The sequence below is a fragment of the Manis javanica genome, chromosome 12 (genome assembly GCF_040802235.1).
Source record: "Manis javanica isolate MJ-LG chromosome 12, MJ_LKY, whole genome shotgun sequence".
Taxonomy (NCBI): Eukaryota; Metazoa; Chordata; class Mammalia; order Pholidota; family Manidae; genus Manis; species Manis javanica.
Genome location: NC_133167.1, coordinates 60,858,423 through 60,874,995, shown reverse-complemented (window position 1 = coordinate 60,874,995; position 16,573 = coordinate 60,858,423). Strand labels below are relative to the sequence as shown.

General features: G+C 41.6%; 1 protein-coding gene across 7 annotated transcripts in view; it reads left to right on the top strand.

Annotated features, from left to right (window-relative positions):
• The window catches only part of MAP3K20 (mitogen-activated protein kinase kinase kinase 20), a 189,207-nt gene extending 173,660 nt beyond the window's left edge, over positions 1-15,547 (top strand). For 6 of the 7 annotated variants that reach the window (XM_073218693.1, XM_073218691.1, XM_073218694.1 and 3 more), the window contains 4 exons: positions 4,565-4,681; positions 7,141-7,215; positions 9,595-9,745; positions 13,610-15,547. In XM_073218693.1, coding sequence (XP_073074794.1) covers positions 4,565-4,681; positions 7,141-7,215; positions 9,595-9,745; positions 13,610-14,307 — 1,041 coding nt within the window. In that variant the 3' untranslated portion in view covers positions 14,308-15,547. Of the gene's footprint in view, positions 1-4,564; positions 4,682-7,140; positions 7,216-7,460; positions 7,563-9,594; positions 9,746-13,609 lie in introns of those variants that run through there. The other variant, XR_012123698.1, reaches the window with a different exon arrangement.
• Positions 15,548-16,573: the final 1,026 nt, after the last annotated feature.

Here is a 16,573-nt window from a genome sequence, read left to right as displayed (position 1 = left end):
AGTCCATAGCCATCTGATGGTTCCAGCTGGTAGAGCTGCATCCAGATTCGTTGAAGTAGGAAAGGGTAGAATTAGTGTTACATAATCCATCTCTATATGGAGATAAAAGTTTATTCCATCCTCTATTTATCTATAAAACCAGCCATTGTGTTGCACCTTCTTGTTTTTAACACTGATTCCCAGGCGCCGCAGTCACTCACTGCCCTGTGGATCCTCAGCCTCCTGCCCAAGTAGCTGCTGGGGCCCCGCCTGCCTCCTCCGGCTGGATCCCAGGTCTAGACACTCTGTACCTCCCTGGCCGGTAAAGGTCACTTACCTTCTGGTCCATTCCCTTAGAATGCTTCTAGAGGATGGGTTGACTAGTCTAATAAACTAATCAGAGCTGTGTTGGTGACCAGTATGGATAACAATAATAATTACTCCATTTTGAGCTCCCAGTTCGGTGTTAGCGCAGTGCTGGGCACTTCATTCACATTGTCTCATTTAAACCTCAGACAGCACCGCCACCCGTGCATGAGGACCACTGACGTTCAGCCAGGTTACACAGCTTGACTAAGGCGGGGGCGGGGGCGGAGGGCGACGAGGGAACTGCAAAACTGGGATTCAGGCCCAGGTAGTTGGACTTTAAACTTCTGATCTTTCACTCTGTCCCCTGCTGCTCCCCCAGTAATGGCTTCAGGTGACTCCTTTTCTATATTGTTTCCATTTTAACAAGAGTCATCAACACCTTAAACCAAATGAGTGAATAACAAGGCCATTTCAAACTGCCCAGGGGTAAAATCCTTTTGGAAAAGAGCCCTTTGAGGCCTACCTCAGAATGCAGAGTTATCTGCTTTTGATTTCTGCCTGTCAGAATGAAGAGTTATTCACAGATGTCCAAAGTGACTCTTGAATGTGTCCAATTCAAAAATCAATACCCGCGTTTCCGCCACTCACATCAAACCAAAATCAATAGTTCACCCTGGTACAAGTGAATGGTCTTCAAATCACATTCCCACTGCCTGGTCCCTATCACTACTGAGAAAGTGAAGAGGTAGAAACAGTACCTGTAAAATTCTGTTATCAGGCCTCTACTTGTATGGAATTGTTCCGTTTAGTGATACGATTGATAATATAATTCATCTTATTTATTATGAAATTATTTCCGATGGCTACTGGTTAAGAACTCATGAACATGGCATTCTGTCTGCAGTTGGGTCCTCTGGAATTCAGCAACTTGTTTATATCCCGAGAGTGGCGAATGCTCCTTGATGACTTTTGACTCACTGTGTAGCAAAACTGCCAGGAATACCTGAGGATAATTAGAAATTGAGCAGAATTTAAGGAATCCCAGGACTTTTTTTGTGGATTACTCTTCTTAACTAGGCAACAAAGAAATCTAGATGCCCAGAACAAACCTAGGAGATCTGTCAGGGCACTGACAGATGAATTCCCTCATTTCTCACCCAGCTTTGCAACAAGCAGTACCTACCTTTCCCTGAAACAGATAATGTCTCCCTTGTCTAATAATTTATTTGATTATAGCTTTATTGCTTCTGTAACTCTCTTCTTTTATGACTCCAGTAAAAGGCTTTCTTCCAGATAAGAAAAAAAGAGAATTTAAATAATAAAAGATGTGTAACCCTATTTTGTGGGCCCTTGTGTTTCCAAACTGGACTTGGGGAACAGGGAAGCAGTTGCTGCAGGGGAGCACCTGTGGCCACTTGCTTCTTTGGCTGCATTAGCAAATCTTCTCTGGTCCTTCTGCCTCCTACTATGTAGTCTGGAAATCGCCCAGCGAGCCCATCCTGCCGCCCCTCTCAGTTGCCCTTCCCTACTGTGTCTCCAACTTTGGCAGCCCTGTGCTGTTATAACCCCACCTCCACCACTTACTGTCCAGGAAACCATAGGAAAATTCCTTAATCTGAGCCTCATTTTTCTCTCACCTAACAGGAAAATAAGCCTAATTTGAAGGTTATAGATATCAAATACAACAGCAGGGTGTGAGTACTCAGCAACATGCCTAGGGCACAGTAAGCACTCCACAAATGTGAGTTTCCTCCTGTCAGCCCTTCTCCATGCAGAGCTCTCCTGGGCATCCCTGTGTAAGGACCCTAGTCAGGGCAGAGGGTCTCAGAGGAGTACTCAGGTTGTGAGATGGGAGAGGGAAGCAGAGAGAAGCAGGCATTTGCACACAGTTCAAGGTCTTTCAACTGTGCTTTTGACTAACCTAATTCCAAAACGTGACAGGCAAAATAAACAGAAGTAAACGTGTCTTTTCTAAGGGTTTTTATTCCAGCCGGGGCCTTAATGAGGCTCTTGACCGTGACTCCAAACAGTCATTCTCCTGCCCACTTATCTCAGGGCCCAAGTTTCTGGGGTAGCAATGGCTCCAAAACAAAGAAATACTGAGAGATTTGTCAATTTTGAGTGACTAATTTGACTTACGTTAGCCAAGAGCTAGGTTTTCATGTTATTGAATAGACCTTTTCCTTCACTACTTAACTCTCCATCTTGTGAATGTGGCTGGTCAAGGGGGCCACTCCCCTCAGGCAGGGCCTTGCTTCTTTCTGCAGTTCCCCCAGAAGCTTTCCGGGAAACAGCAGGCTCCCCCAGTTTCCTACTGAAGCCAACAGGTTTTCAACAGCTTCTTTGTTAGTGCTTTTCCATGTGATATTGTCTGAGCTTGCTCGGGAAACATTCCAGGTTTGCTCCTACAAGAGCATTTTCTAGTTGTAGCGTGTAACATGCTCAGTACTTTATCCTTAATTTCTCATAACCCTTCATTCTTCAAATGATAAAAGAGAGAAGATCAGCTTATGGTCCAGGGGTCACATTTGGTACAAACACATGGTTCTTTACTTCTCATTGCATACACAGTGTTTATCCCCCAATATTTTTATTATTAAATCTTTCATACAGCAAAGTTAAAAAAATTGTGTAGCGATCCCTTGCATAGCCACCTACTAGATGGAATTGTTAACATTTTACTCGACTTGCCTTATCACGTATCTGTCCATCTACTACTCTTACCACTATAGATCCTTATTTTTTGATGCATTTCCAAGTAATTTGTAGGCATCAGTATACTTCCTCCTATACATTCCTGTGTGTTTGAGTTCAAATAGAAATACATCTTAAGTATATATTTGCTAAGTTTTGACAAGTGGATACACCTTTGTAACCCAAATCCCTATTAGCAGAGCATTAGCAGTGCCGGAAAGTCTCCTCATGCCCTTTCCAGGCAATCCCCATCTGCAGAAGCAAGCACTCTTCTGAATTTTTTCCACTGTAGATTGGTTTCCTCTGTTCTAGAATGTCAAACAAATGGACCCCTTAGTATTTTTCTCTTTTGTATGTGACCTCTTTCACTCACTATGACATTTTGGAGATTTACCCACATTGTTGCATGCATTAGTAATGTGTTCCTTCGTATTGCTGAGTAACATTCCATTCTATGAATATAGCACAGTTCATCTATTCTTCTGTTGATGAACACTTGGCCTGGTTTTAGTTTTGGCACTTAACAATAAAGCTGCTCAGAAAAATACTGTACAAGTCTTTTATCATTTCTCTTGGGTAAATACCTAGGAGCTGAATTTCTGGGTCATAGATTAAATATTTGTTTAGCTTTATAATGGATTGCCAAAACTTTACCCCAAGCGATAGTACCATTCACACTCCTACCAATAACCCAGGAGCCCCTAATCCTGGCCACCATTTGATGTTATCAATCTTAGCCAACTTGTGGGTATATAAAAGGGTATCCCCCCTCCGATGGTAACTAACAACATAGGACACTTTTACATTACATAGTGATTTTACTGAAAATTTAATTAACATACCATCATTTAAAAATTTTTAAGTCTTAAAATAAGAATCCAGGTATCCAGCTTTTTATGAAACATTACAGAACTAACAAGACTGGGCTCAGTCCCTCGTGGGAACAATCAACAGAAACTGGTTGGTGGCTGTCCCTTTAGATCTGCCCTTGAGATCCCCAGAAACCCTACCCCAGAAACTCCCCAATATATAGGCCAATTATCAGTTGCCATACAGCACATTTGCAGTATTGTTTTCCTTCCTATTAAGAGGAAAGTGAGCTCTTTCTTGAACTCATGTCATTATCAATAATGGAAAAGTGGAAGATGGATCAAGAGAGCCTAATATTTCAAAGTGGGAAGACTACATTTCTTTGTGTCAATGAACAAATATTCCTACAATGTTTAATATGTAATTAAATGGGTTTTGAAAGATTTTGTATTCTGAAAGATTATGATTTCATTATAATATAACAAAATTTCCTGGCTTTACTCATTTTTTATTACCTACCTGACCCCTTTTGGATTTTGAGTGTGCATCTCCTGTAACAGAACATTAAGCTGATACGTTATGTCTCAAGATTGCACCAAGTGGGGGTTATTTAGATATAGGAAGAGATCTAATTTCATGTCATTTTATTGAAAAGAGGAAAAGAAACACTCCAATAATACTTCTTTTAGAGTACTTCATATGTTATGAAACATTGAGACTAAAAAAATTTGTTTCACTCTCTCAAATTCTATAATTTTGCTTTTAATTCCAGGATTGTAGGTGGAAAATGTATATGGAGATGGATGGAGATGAAATTGCAATAACCTACATCAAAGACGTTACATTCCACCCTAACCTACCTGAAGCTGAGGCTCTGAAGATGACAAAGGTAGGGTTCTATTTACAGTGTAAAAGCTTTTTGAATTCATAGTGTCAAACAAAGACATTAAAATACCCCAGCAGTGTGCTTTTGTGCTTGTGATGCTTGCATCAGCTCAGCCTCAAGCTGGCTGTTGAGAGGCCCATTTTATTTAGCAGATTGAGATCATAATCGTTTTCTGTTAAAATTCCATTTATGTTGTGTGAACTAAAAGGTACTACAAAAAAAAGTGTCATTTAATTTTTTTGTTGTTGTTTTCTTCTACAGTTCTTTATGCCTATTCTGTCATATATTTAAGGAAAGAAAATGCTAATGATAAAAATGCTTAGTTCAAATTTGGGGTCCTTTTAAACTTTGAAAAACGTGTAAGGAGGATGGCTTTCTCAGTTGTGTTCAATTTCTTGAAGGACTGAGTTGATGTTATTCATGAGGCACATATTGAAGTCTTCATGGCTTCCTTGAGTTCACATCTCTGAATTCCTGGAGTGGCCAGAGAACATCTTACTACTTTAGGGTCAACAGCAGAAGCAAAACACTGAAGACAGAGAAATGCTTGGCTTCTCCTCAAAATGGGAAAAAGAAATTAATTCTGTCCCAATCATACTGAAAAAATACATACAAGACTTCAATCGTAGAAGTTCAATAACTCAGGTAAATAACCATGAAGTCAATCAGATGCTCGCCCTAAACTTCCTGTGCACCTTTAACTCTAGGACACTGTGCTGTGTATTTGGTTTCAGAGAAGAAAATTGGGCTGGTAGCAAAGAAGAACAAGGTTACAAACTCAAGTGGAAGTGAAGAGATTTTCAAAGCCACAGCGTTAGGCTGGCAAATGCCCTTCCAAGGCATAAGATTGCCAAGCACCAAGTCTGTCTGATTTACAAGCGCATCATCAAGTAGACTGATCTGATGCTCATTGTTGGACTCCCCTACATAACTGGGAGTTATTTCAACAGCACTATGTACCTGTAAAGTTTAGGATCCAGTTTTAACTTACTTGTTTTGTTAGGACATGCTATGCTCGATGTCTTAAAGACTGGACAGACTTTCTCTTCCCTCCCCACCTGTTCCTTCTCTGATTGCAATAGCTGCTCATTGTTTCAGTGTCACTTAGAAGCAAAAGCCGAGTCATTGCCTGCTAACAGAAGGAAGTTGCTAACAGCAGAAATAACAGAATGGAGTTATAAAACCCAATACAGGTGTTTCTGCTATACTGCCCTATATGCGTTCAGAGGACCTCATCTTCTGCAATATCACACACCAATATTAACAGGGCTTATAGGAAACATAGGGTTGGAGCAGACCATTTCAAATCTGTAGAACTTTTTATCATCAATAGAAACAATAATAATCCTGTTTTATTTTAAGTCCAGTTAAATTTCTGCTGCACTTGCTTTGTACACGTCTCACAGCCAGTCAGTCATTTGTGGCCTTAAGTCTGGAATGAAGGAATGAAGGGAGTGAGATTTACTTCTAAATAAAGACCATTTTCATCAAAACTGAAGTAGGACACCAGGTGTCAGGGTGGAAAAAGTTTCCTTTTACCCTTCTAGGATCTTTGGGTGGTCTAATAATTAAATCGACATAAGACAGATTAGCAGGAGGAAAACTGAATTTTGTGCATACAGGAGCCCTGTAAGTATATGGCAGTTGAGACTTACACTCCTTCCTGAGCTAAGGAATGAGATAGGGGCCTGGGGCTTCACAGGGGCAGAGGGAAGTCCCCAGGAAGGTAAGAAGAGTGGATGTTTGGCCATCCAATGTTTGCCCTGCTCTGCAGGTAAGTCCTTCAGGTAAAAAGGTATCTCTGCTAAGAACTCTCTTTCTGTGCTAGGCTCTCTCTCTAAAATCTTTAAGGCAGTAAAGGAAGAGGTAAAAGTTTTTCCTGCATCTATGGGTCTTGATTGCCATCAGTTCAAAATAATCTACATGCCAAAGTGGCACATTTGGGGTAGCATATCCTGCTCCCCTTCAAAGGCACAGGCATCTTCATTAACCCATGGTTTTAGTATCATGGGGAATGTCCCACAGTCTCATCTGCATGCCCAGCTTCGTGGCATAGCCTGATGAGCAGGGTGGTCATTGGAGCCACTAATCCAGTCAGTCACCGCTTGCGCTCAGAGAGGGCACTTCTGGGGTTTTTATTGTTGAGGCTTTTTTTTAATTTTAAGGAATATTGCTGATGATGCTTCAAAATATTAAATAGCATGATTTAATGACCTAATGATAGAGTTGAGTAATATATCCAAAAAGAGAAGATTGTGGGAGACGAAGAGTAACTGTATACGAAAGGGTGTCTTAGTGAAAACCAAAACCAGAGCATAAGCACGTCGTGAGTAACCACATGTGAACCGTCTGACATTGTACTATCGCTTGTCGTGCATGGCACAGCCGGCCTCAAGGACACATGTGTTAGAGCAGGGCAAGCTGTATCATGACACTACACCATCCTAACTTCTGTTTTTCAGCCCCCATTTGTCATGGAGAAATGGATGGTAGGAATGACAGAAAATCAGACTGTAGAATGCACCATCACATATGAGGTAAGCTCAGGAGCACAGTAGGGGGGTGCTGGGGGGTGTTGTTGGGGTGGGGGGGGCTGGTGGCTTTACCATCAGTTTCTTAATAGGGATTTATTTGCTCCCTTGGAGCTTAAGATTGAAAGGGAAATATTTAACCAACATGCATGTGGAAAGATCAGCATAATACTGTAACAAAGTATTGGGGAAAGAGAGCAGGCTGCCCCTACTGAGGTAGAGATTGAGGTAGTCATTTGCTCATTCACCAGTGAACAGCTGAGCGCCCTGTGCATGCCGTGCAGTGTGTTGGATGCCGGGGATGCCAGCAGACCCGAACACAGCTTTGCCTTCTTGGTGCTTGGAGTACAAGGGTAAGGGCGGGTCAGTGCTTCTTCACAAGGACTGAGCACAGCTTCTGCCATCAACTGGTGGGAAGGGGGGTCCATTATCAAAAACACATTCTATGGATTTTATATATGGAATAATAGAAAAACTTACACTTGAAGAAAATGTGCTATTAAAATCAAAATGTATACATTTAGCAAGCACCCACTGACAGGTACTGTTCTGTAATTGGGATAGACTAAATCAATGCCCTCTTCAGGCTTGTATTCTAGTGTGGGCAGAGAGATGATAAACAGGTAAGTGATATCAGAGGTGGTAACTGGTAACCAGAAAATAGTAAGACTCAGGGCATTAGATCAGGTGGTCAAGGAGGGCCTCTCTTCTGAGGAGGAGGCAGCGCAAAGCCATGGAGAGAAGGCAAGGGCAAGCTGCTGAGGCCCAGAGGACAAAGCTCAAGAGGCGGGCGGGCTGGTCACCCACCCCCACAGTGGCCCCAGTGAGGAGTTTGGATTTACTATAGGCACAATAGGAAGCCAGTGGGGTGGTTTAAGCAATTTCCTGTTTTAAACCATCTGATGTGTTTTTAAAAATCAGCGAGATCTGCATGGCTGGTGGGCAATACACTTTACAAGGTAGAGAAACCCTTCGGGAATGGGGTCGGGGAACAGTTATAGAACAGTCTTGGCATACATGGAGATATTAGTATGCATCTCCCATCACTAGGACATGCACTTCATTCATTCATGCAATTATTCATTCAAGAAACATTTAGTAAGGATTTACCATGACCTAGGCACTATAAAAGGACTTAGACCTGTTTTATCTCATTATCCTGGTGTAAATACTGAAAGATTGGTAGCGTTATCTTCATTTGGCAGCTAGGGAAAATGGTTTGATGAGACTAAAGGGAGTATGAGGTTTGGGGTAGTCAGTGAAGTGCCTGGAGTCACACCCATCTCCTTTGACTGTAGTTGCTGCTCTTCCTCAGTTGTTCTGAGCTGCCTGGGTCTTTTCATTATTAGAAATCCACACTCTGACCAGCGAGCGCACTTTTCCAGGGGGACCTGATGCTGGAAGCCACGAAGCATTGCAGTGGTTACTAGTCCTCGGCAACCAGGGTGCACAGCTTGTCAGTGATGAGGCACCTGAGAAACAGCAGAAATTGTCGGTGTTGCTTGCAGGGCATAAACCTAAATAAAAGAAGTTGATTGGTCTTGAGGAACTTAGAATCTAGACTAGTCTGCAGTCTGCTGACCAGTCCCCACTACCCAGGAAAAGCCCCCATTTTAGGTAACCAGACAGCCAGATTTCATCTCTGCCTGCCTGAGTTCTGGGGACATGCCACCCCAAAGTCTCTCCTTCTCCTCCTCCTCCCTCTCCTGCCTGTTCCTCCTCTTCCTCCTCCTTCTTCTTCTCACGCAGGGTGATAATGTTACTTGTTTCTTTAATGGTCACTTCAGGGTTTTTTAAACATATTTTCATAGTCTAATAACATCCCGAAAGGTTCTTCGGTCCTATCCCGTTTGTGACACCTGGTGAAGAGGGGTATTTCAGGACAAGGAGGTAGACTGTCCTCTCCCTTTTCTGACCCTTATTCTTGACTCTCTGTTCTGTCTGACCCCTCCATGGGGGTGATCAGGCCCACCCAGCTGCCCACGGTCACCCAGTTACCCTGATGATCACAGGCAATCCTGGGCAACATGATGGTCCGATTTTTATCTAGTCAACAAAATATCTGTTTTCAAGTACTGTAAACAGAAGAAATTGTTTTTCATTTCTTATTAAACAAAGAGTTACGTTGAGATTTGCCAAACATAATAAATTCTGGGAGAAGGCAACCATGTTTTTAACTACTATAATCTCTGAGGAAAAAAAGATTAAAATTTTCCTTTTAATCAAATGACCATATTTAGGCAAACTGTACAGATATTTCACCTCATGCATGATGCTGGTGCTCTAAGGAGTAAAACTGAAGTGATGTAATAACCTGATTTTCTTTCCTTCCTGTTTTATAAACACGTGTATGTTCAGTCATAGGTTTCTTTCTTTTTTTTACAGAGCGATGTTAGAGCTCCAAAAAGCACTAAACATGTGCATTCAATTCAGTGGAGCAGAACGAAACCTCAGGATGAAGTGAAAGCCATCCAACTTGCCATTCAGACATTATTCCTCAACTCAGAGGGCAACCCGAGAAGCAGGTCTGACTCAAGTAAGTTAGGTGTGACCTGGACTGGGTTCTACAAACTTAGGTATCAAGTTCTCATACTAGGGATAAGTGCCACTCTGTGAATAGACAGAGATTTCTAATATAGTACTTCCTTCCTCTATTTTTAGTGCATTGGTTTTACAAACAGATTATACAGAGAGTAGTATTTATGGACTTACAAATATGAGCATACATAATAAATTTCAATATTTGGATAACTATGATAAAAGGTGGAAATTAATGATTATGTTACATTGGTAAATAAAAATATGTATGTATATTTATACCCACATATATACATAGTTTCCAAAATTATAAATGAAGATATACATCTTCTTTTATATCCCACCAACATTCCTATGAAGCCACTGCTGTCACCAGGGCTTGTGCCCTGAACACGTGGATACATCAAAGGATAGGCATGAGAGGGGCAGGGAGGAGGAAACAAGACAGGGAAAAATAAAGGTAAAGGAGGATAGAGAAAGAGAAAACATGAAATGCATATGATGGATAGTGGTGATAATAATTACAGATGATATAAAGAAAGAATTCAGAAATAACAGAGGAAGGCCAGCTGACTTGCTGTTAAATTGTTCATTATTTGGTAGATTCAGGGAAGAGGTTCAGCCTCACCTTTGTAGGTCCAGAAAATCTAATACACCCCAGAGTTAGACTCTATGGGACTACAACAAACACATGGAAGATGGGTGCATAAAGCCCCATGCAGCTCACTTTTTACCATGAGAAATATACCTGCCAGACAAAGCAGAAATACATGTTTTCTGATCAGTGCATTTTTTTCCCAATAAGAAAACATACCTGAGAAGCCATATTGGCAAATTGTTTGATGGCACAGAAACACAGTTGCTCTGGCTAGTGTCACTGAGTTAGGACAGCCTTGCTTATATGTCTTCCACTGGAAAGACTGGCTTGCCAGACAGACCAGATAAATTAAGTGTCCACCAGCCAGGGGGCCTGGAGTCCTGGGCAGTACTTAAAACCCACTAACAAATTTTTTGACAGCCTGTTCAACCTGTTTCCCCTTGTGAACACAGTTAACCTTCTTTCACAATCACAAGACGCATTCTGACCACCATGACTGGACTAGAGTTTTTACCAAGACTTCTCAGCCACAAACACATTTTCAACTATCTCGCAGGGCATGCTGTTTCTGCACACGACTAACCCATGTAGTAGGTGTTGACTTCTCACTGGCTTCCCTCTCAGGAGGTACTCTAGTTCTAAGTTCTTTTATTTGCTAATTCAGCAACCTTGTCTGGCTCTAATACACCGCAGAGTTGGGCTCTATGGGACTACAACAAGCTAACAAACACATGGAAGATGGATGCATAAACCCCCATGCAGCTCGCTGATCGGTGCATTGGGGTTTATGTGATCAGTATGTAAACCTACTACCTTTCGTTTAAGGACTTCTTACTATAATGACTTTTCCTCTCCCAAATCATATTTATAGGCCACTTTTTACTTCTGTAGGGCTTTAATAGCCATGATCCCATTTGATCCCTACAGTACCCTTGTGAAATCAGTAGGGGTCTTCTCTCTCCACCTCTGTTGTATTTTTCCCTTTTACTAAAAGCTGGTTTTCAGCTTCCCAACCCACATGATACAAAGTAGCTGCCAACTGCTTCCAAGCTTTATATAGTTCAAATCCCACCACTTTGAGAATCACCAAAAAGTACTTTATGAGCCCCAATTCCAGATTCCCTGGGATAAGACTTACTGGTGCTATTTTTTTTCAAGCATCCTGCTCTGAATCAATTGGGTACATCTACAGGAGATTGTGGGGGCTGGCAGTGCCCATGCGGTGGGGTGGTGAGTACGTGCTGAGCAGCTAACTGTCACCAGGTCGAGAGATGGTCCCAAAGAGGGCAATGGACAGATATTTAATGGTGTGCATTACTTTTTTTAAATCCAAATATTTTGGGAGAAAGCAAACTATTTCTCTAAGAATGTACACAGGAAAAGTCACTACCCATCAGTCTCCCAGGGGAATGGCTTTGAGCAAAACTTTCCCTCCGATTATTGACTGGAGAAGTTGCAGGATAAAAGGAGGGATCGGCCTCCCTATGACTTACTCCAGTTTTAGCTAATTTGCCTCTCTTCCTTCTTCCTTGTATTCTTTTTTCCCCTTTGCTGTGAAAGCTCAGAGGACGTCACCTGGATCAGTTAGGATATATTTTTTAGCTGCAAATAACAGAAAAACCAAATTCAACTGGCTTCCTCCCAATGAACCAGTGTGGTCTCAGGACTCGCAGCTTCGGGATCTGAAGAAACTGGTTAGAAATGCAAATTCGCAAGCCCAACCCCTGACCTGCTGAATCAGAAACTGAGGGTAGAGACCAGCAATCTGCATTTTAAAAAGCCCTCCAGTGTTTCAGAGGCACTCTAAAGTTCCTGAACCCGAGTTTTAACTAATAAAAATTATTATCTTCCATAACAAAAAGCCCAGAGGTGGGCTGGGCTCCAGGTGCAGTAAGGTAAACTGGCTCATCCCCTTAAGGATGAAGACAAGCCTCTCCCGCTGTCTGCTCTGTAGCCCTCAGTGGCTGCCATTGCCTCTGGCCTAGCCCCTCTCAGGGCACAGCCATCGCATAAAGATGCTCAGTGCGCTCAGGATAAACCCGTCAAGACCTTCCCTTTGTCAGGTTTAAGAGTGAGAAAGACTTGCTAGAAACCCCCAGTAGATACCCCTCAGGCTGCTTTGGCCAGAACTGAGCAACCTGTCCATTCCTAACAGGACATGGCTATGTCTGGCTTGGACTAATCATCAAAGCCTACCGCTAGAGCCAGAATGTGGCCATCTTCCTCCAGGGCACGTGGCCCTGTGGACGGGGTTGGACACTGGACAATATCAGGGCTCTTTTGGAAGCTCAAGTTTCTGATAAGTCAAGGCAAAGGAAAAAAGGCATTGTGGTTAGATGAAGACTGAGGAGTATCTGGACGGGTCACTCACCTTAGAGATGGGGCTGGCCTGTGCAGAGCAGTGGGGCGGGGCCAGGCGGGGGTGGGGGCTGCTTGCTGGCAGAGAGAAGTGAGCACACCCTGTTCCTCTCCAGAAGCTCCATCGGACACGCAGGGCCACAGCAGCTCAGGGGGGACCACCAGGGAACTCAGTGGGAGCCACAGAGTTCAGGTGCAGGGAAAGACAGAAAGCACACTAGGTGGGAGGAACTTGCTAATTCAGTGAAAAGTGACTAAACAGATCTTGGTGTTTTACCATTTTCTTTCACCTTAACTCCCTCCTATTTGCCATGAAGCTTCATTTTTCTTGAAAAAACTGTCTTTCTTCCAAACAATCTCTAGCTGTCTCAATCATTGGAACCTAATTACTTTTATTTGCATTTGGGGTTCTTAAGGATTTAAAAGTGCTGGCTAGCAAAAATGCCTTTTGTTTATTAAATATGCACCTGCCATCCAAACACACTTCAACAGTTATTTCTGTAAGTGACAACATGGCCAAGTGCAAAGAAGATGGGATTTAGGTGCATAAGGACCTGGAGTTAGCTGAGTGACCTCGCCAAGGTACCTGACCTCTCCTCGTTTATAGAATAAAATTATTCATATTTGCCTGAGAATATTATTGGGAGAATTAAATGAGATAATGTAAGTAAAGCTTATGAAACAAAGCCAGACATATAGCATATATGCAGGAAGTATAAATGCCCTTATTTTTTTTAAAGTACTTATAATAATAAATGAAAAGTCCCTATACCTAGCCTAGAATTTCTATGAATGGTAAAGCTTAGAGCATCCCAAATGGGCTTGAATTATCCTGAGACAGGCTTATGAATGAGGCATGCAGCTTTACTGTGGCTTAGAAGATGCTCATTTCCATTTTTCCTGCAGGTGCTGATTGCCAGTGGTTAGATGCTCTAAGGATGCGGCAGATTGCATCCAACACTTCTTTACAGCGTTCGCAGAGCAACCCCATTCTGGGGTCACAATTCTTCCCATATTTCAATGATCAGGATTCCTATGCTGCTGCTGTAAGGCGGACCCAGGTGCCTCTTAAATATCAACAGATTACACCTGTAAACCAATCCAGAAGCTCCTCTCCTACTCAGCATGGGTTGACCAAAGACTTCTCTTCTCTGCATCTCAACTCCAGGGACAGTGGTCTTTCCAGTCTTACTACTGACAGCTCCTCAGAGAGAGGCAGATACTCAGACAGAAGCAGGAACAAATATAGTCGTGGTAGTATGTCACTCAATTCTTCTCCTAGAGGATGGTACAGTGGAAAAAGTCAGCATTCTACTCCTTCCAGAGAAAGATATTCTGGAAAATTCTACAGGTTTTCTCAGTCAGCACTCAATTCTTATCAGCCACCTGACTTCAAGAGAAGCCCGAATGACCATTGTCAACCCAGGACCATACCAGGGATGCCTCCTCACACTGAGACGAACTCAAAGGCCAGGGAAGAGGAGAGCAAAGTCAGTGAAGGAGGGTGGACAAAAGTGGAATATAAGAAACCCCACAGGCCCTCTCCTGCCAAGACAAGCAGAGACAGAGCTGGAGGAAACTACCGGGGAAGGAGAAACTTTTGATGTGTGGAACTACATGAGTTTTTCTAGCAGGCTTTTTTTTTTAATACAATAGATTTTGATAATATGATGCCTTCAGATAGGATTAACAAAAATACAACTTTTCCATTTTTGGATTTGAGAAATACCTTCTAATTGCCAAGGACAGTAATAACTATACTTATTTCTTCCCCTGAAATAACATTTTTAGGGGACGAAACATGCCATCTTATTATCTTAACTGCCACCATTCTGGTTCGGAGGGCCTGGACTAGGATGAGGTTAACTGGGGCATCTGTCTTGGGTGCAAAATTTAAGTGGGGCACCAAAATTTTCAGTAATCAAAATAAATAATATTCTCATGCAATATTTAAATAAATGAAAATTAATGCAAAAAATTCTGTAATATCAAAATTCTAGAACAAGACAAGATCAATATTACTGATTTTTCCTCTTGCCCAAGACTTGAATATGGCTTGGCAAGTTACTGATCCTATCTTTATTCAAAATTTTGATATTTTGTTCATCATGAATTTTTATAGTAATTTTATTTTTTAAAATTGCATTAAAAAATGTCATTTATTTTGATTACTGAGGTGTTTTCTTTTTTTGATTCCTCCTCAAAGTTTGTGTCCAAGGCAAGTGTCTCACTTGCCTTATCCAAGTCCTGACAATGTTGGTTAGTATTTATTTTGGTGAGATATTCAGATTTTTATCATGGTCAGAGCTGAACTGATTTGGCCTGTCATTTTTAGGCAAAAGTAATCATTGAACTTAATGCTGATTATAATGCATATCTCATTCATTAAGACTCATCAGAAGCCAAAGATTAAATCTCCTAAGAGATTCATGGTTCTTTCTTTCCCAAAGTTCCACTGTTTTTGAATATCATTTTCTACATTTTAACAAAGATGGAGTAAAGAGGGAAAAATAACAGTCCATAAAGACCTCTTGGGATGTCAGAAAATCTAAAATCTAAAAGAAAACAGACACAGAACAGGATAACAACATCACAAACTAAAAGCCAAAGAAATTTAAAATTACCAATATCCTTGCCAGAGCCAGACAGTAAGTACCATCCTTGCAGCAGGAAAGCTCTGAACATCTGGGGGTGAAGAGGTAAACAGTGTGGGTGGGACGAAACTACCTGCATCTAGGGCAGGAACTGTGGGATCCCACTTGTGAAAGTCTCCATATTTTACAAATCAAAATGTCAGAGGGCAACAACTTGTATGTCACATAAATAAATATTTCTTTCAATATATTCTGAGATTCTGCTCAACATTCACTGCCATGAATGTCAAGTGTCCTTTGCCTGGCACAGGATTCCCAATGCTCCGTAGAAATCCAAGTGATACACTGATAATTCTGTGGGGCTGAGTTCTCTTTTAATAGAAACCAGTCATCAAGTATGTGTGTAATATTCTCAGAAAGGCTGCCCTGTTCTAATGCAGTGTGTGGGGCCTGGTGGGGAAAACTGTATTTGGGTAGTATTAAAGTCATGGTTATAGAAAATGACCTTTTTTTACAAGGGAAACTGACTGAAACATTAATTCAGCAACTCAATTTTGTAAGTCCTATTGTTTGACATCTGCATTTATCAGCAAAAGCAATGGGAAATGGTGAAACCGGATGACAAGGTACTCTTTACCATCAAGGATAACCAACCTCTCTAAGATTTTAAGTTCCTCTGTGATTCTTTCTCACAAAGCTTTTATCAGCCGCATTCTGTTTCCAATCACTTTTCCCCTTGTCTTTCGTTTGTGTTTAAAGAAAAGTGGACATATACAAGGTATGCTACCTTAATAGCTGATGCTTCCAAATAAGCAATAAAAAAATTATGTTTGATTAGAATTTTTGGATAAGTAGCTGAACATAGAGAACAGTCTTAACGGAGTCACTCTGAAAGGAACATATAGTATGGCTTTAATTATTAAAATGTGCATTCAGGGAAATTATTGAAGACTCATTTAGAAGGTGTTATGCAAATGATTGCCTGTTTCCTGCTGTTTCCCCCAGGCCTTGCCACCTGGGCCACAGGTTAGAGAATACAGACTGACAGTAAAATTGCCTCAGCCTTTATTTAGTCTAGTAGCTGATCCCAAAGAGATTATTCCAACAGCCCACAAACCTGACCGCTTTGTATTATCTCATGGAAAATACTTGTCAGCATCAGTGCTCCCAGTCAAAACCCAAATGAGAACATCTGGAATCTGCCTCTTGGTTGTAAAGAAATAACAAGAGTTGGATGTCTTTTTTTCTTCCAATGATGCTTATTCACAAAAGTTTT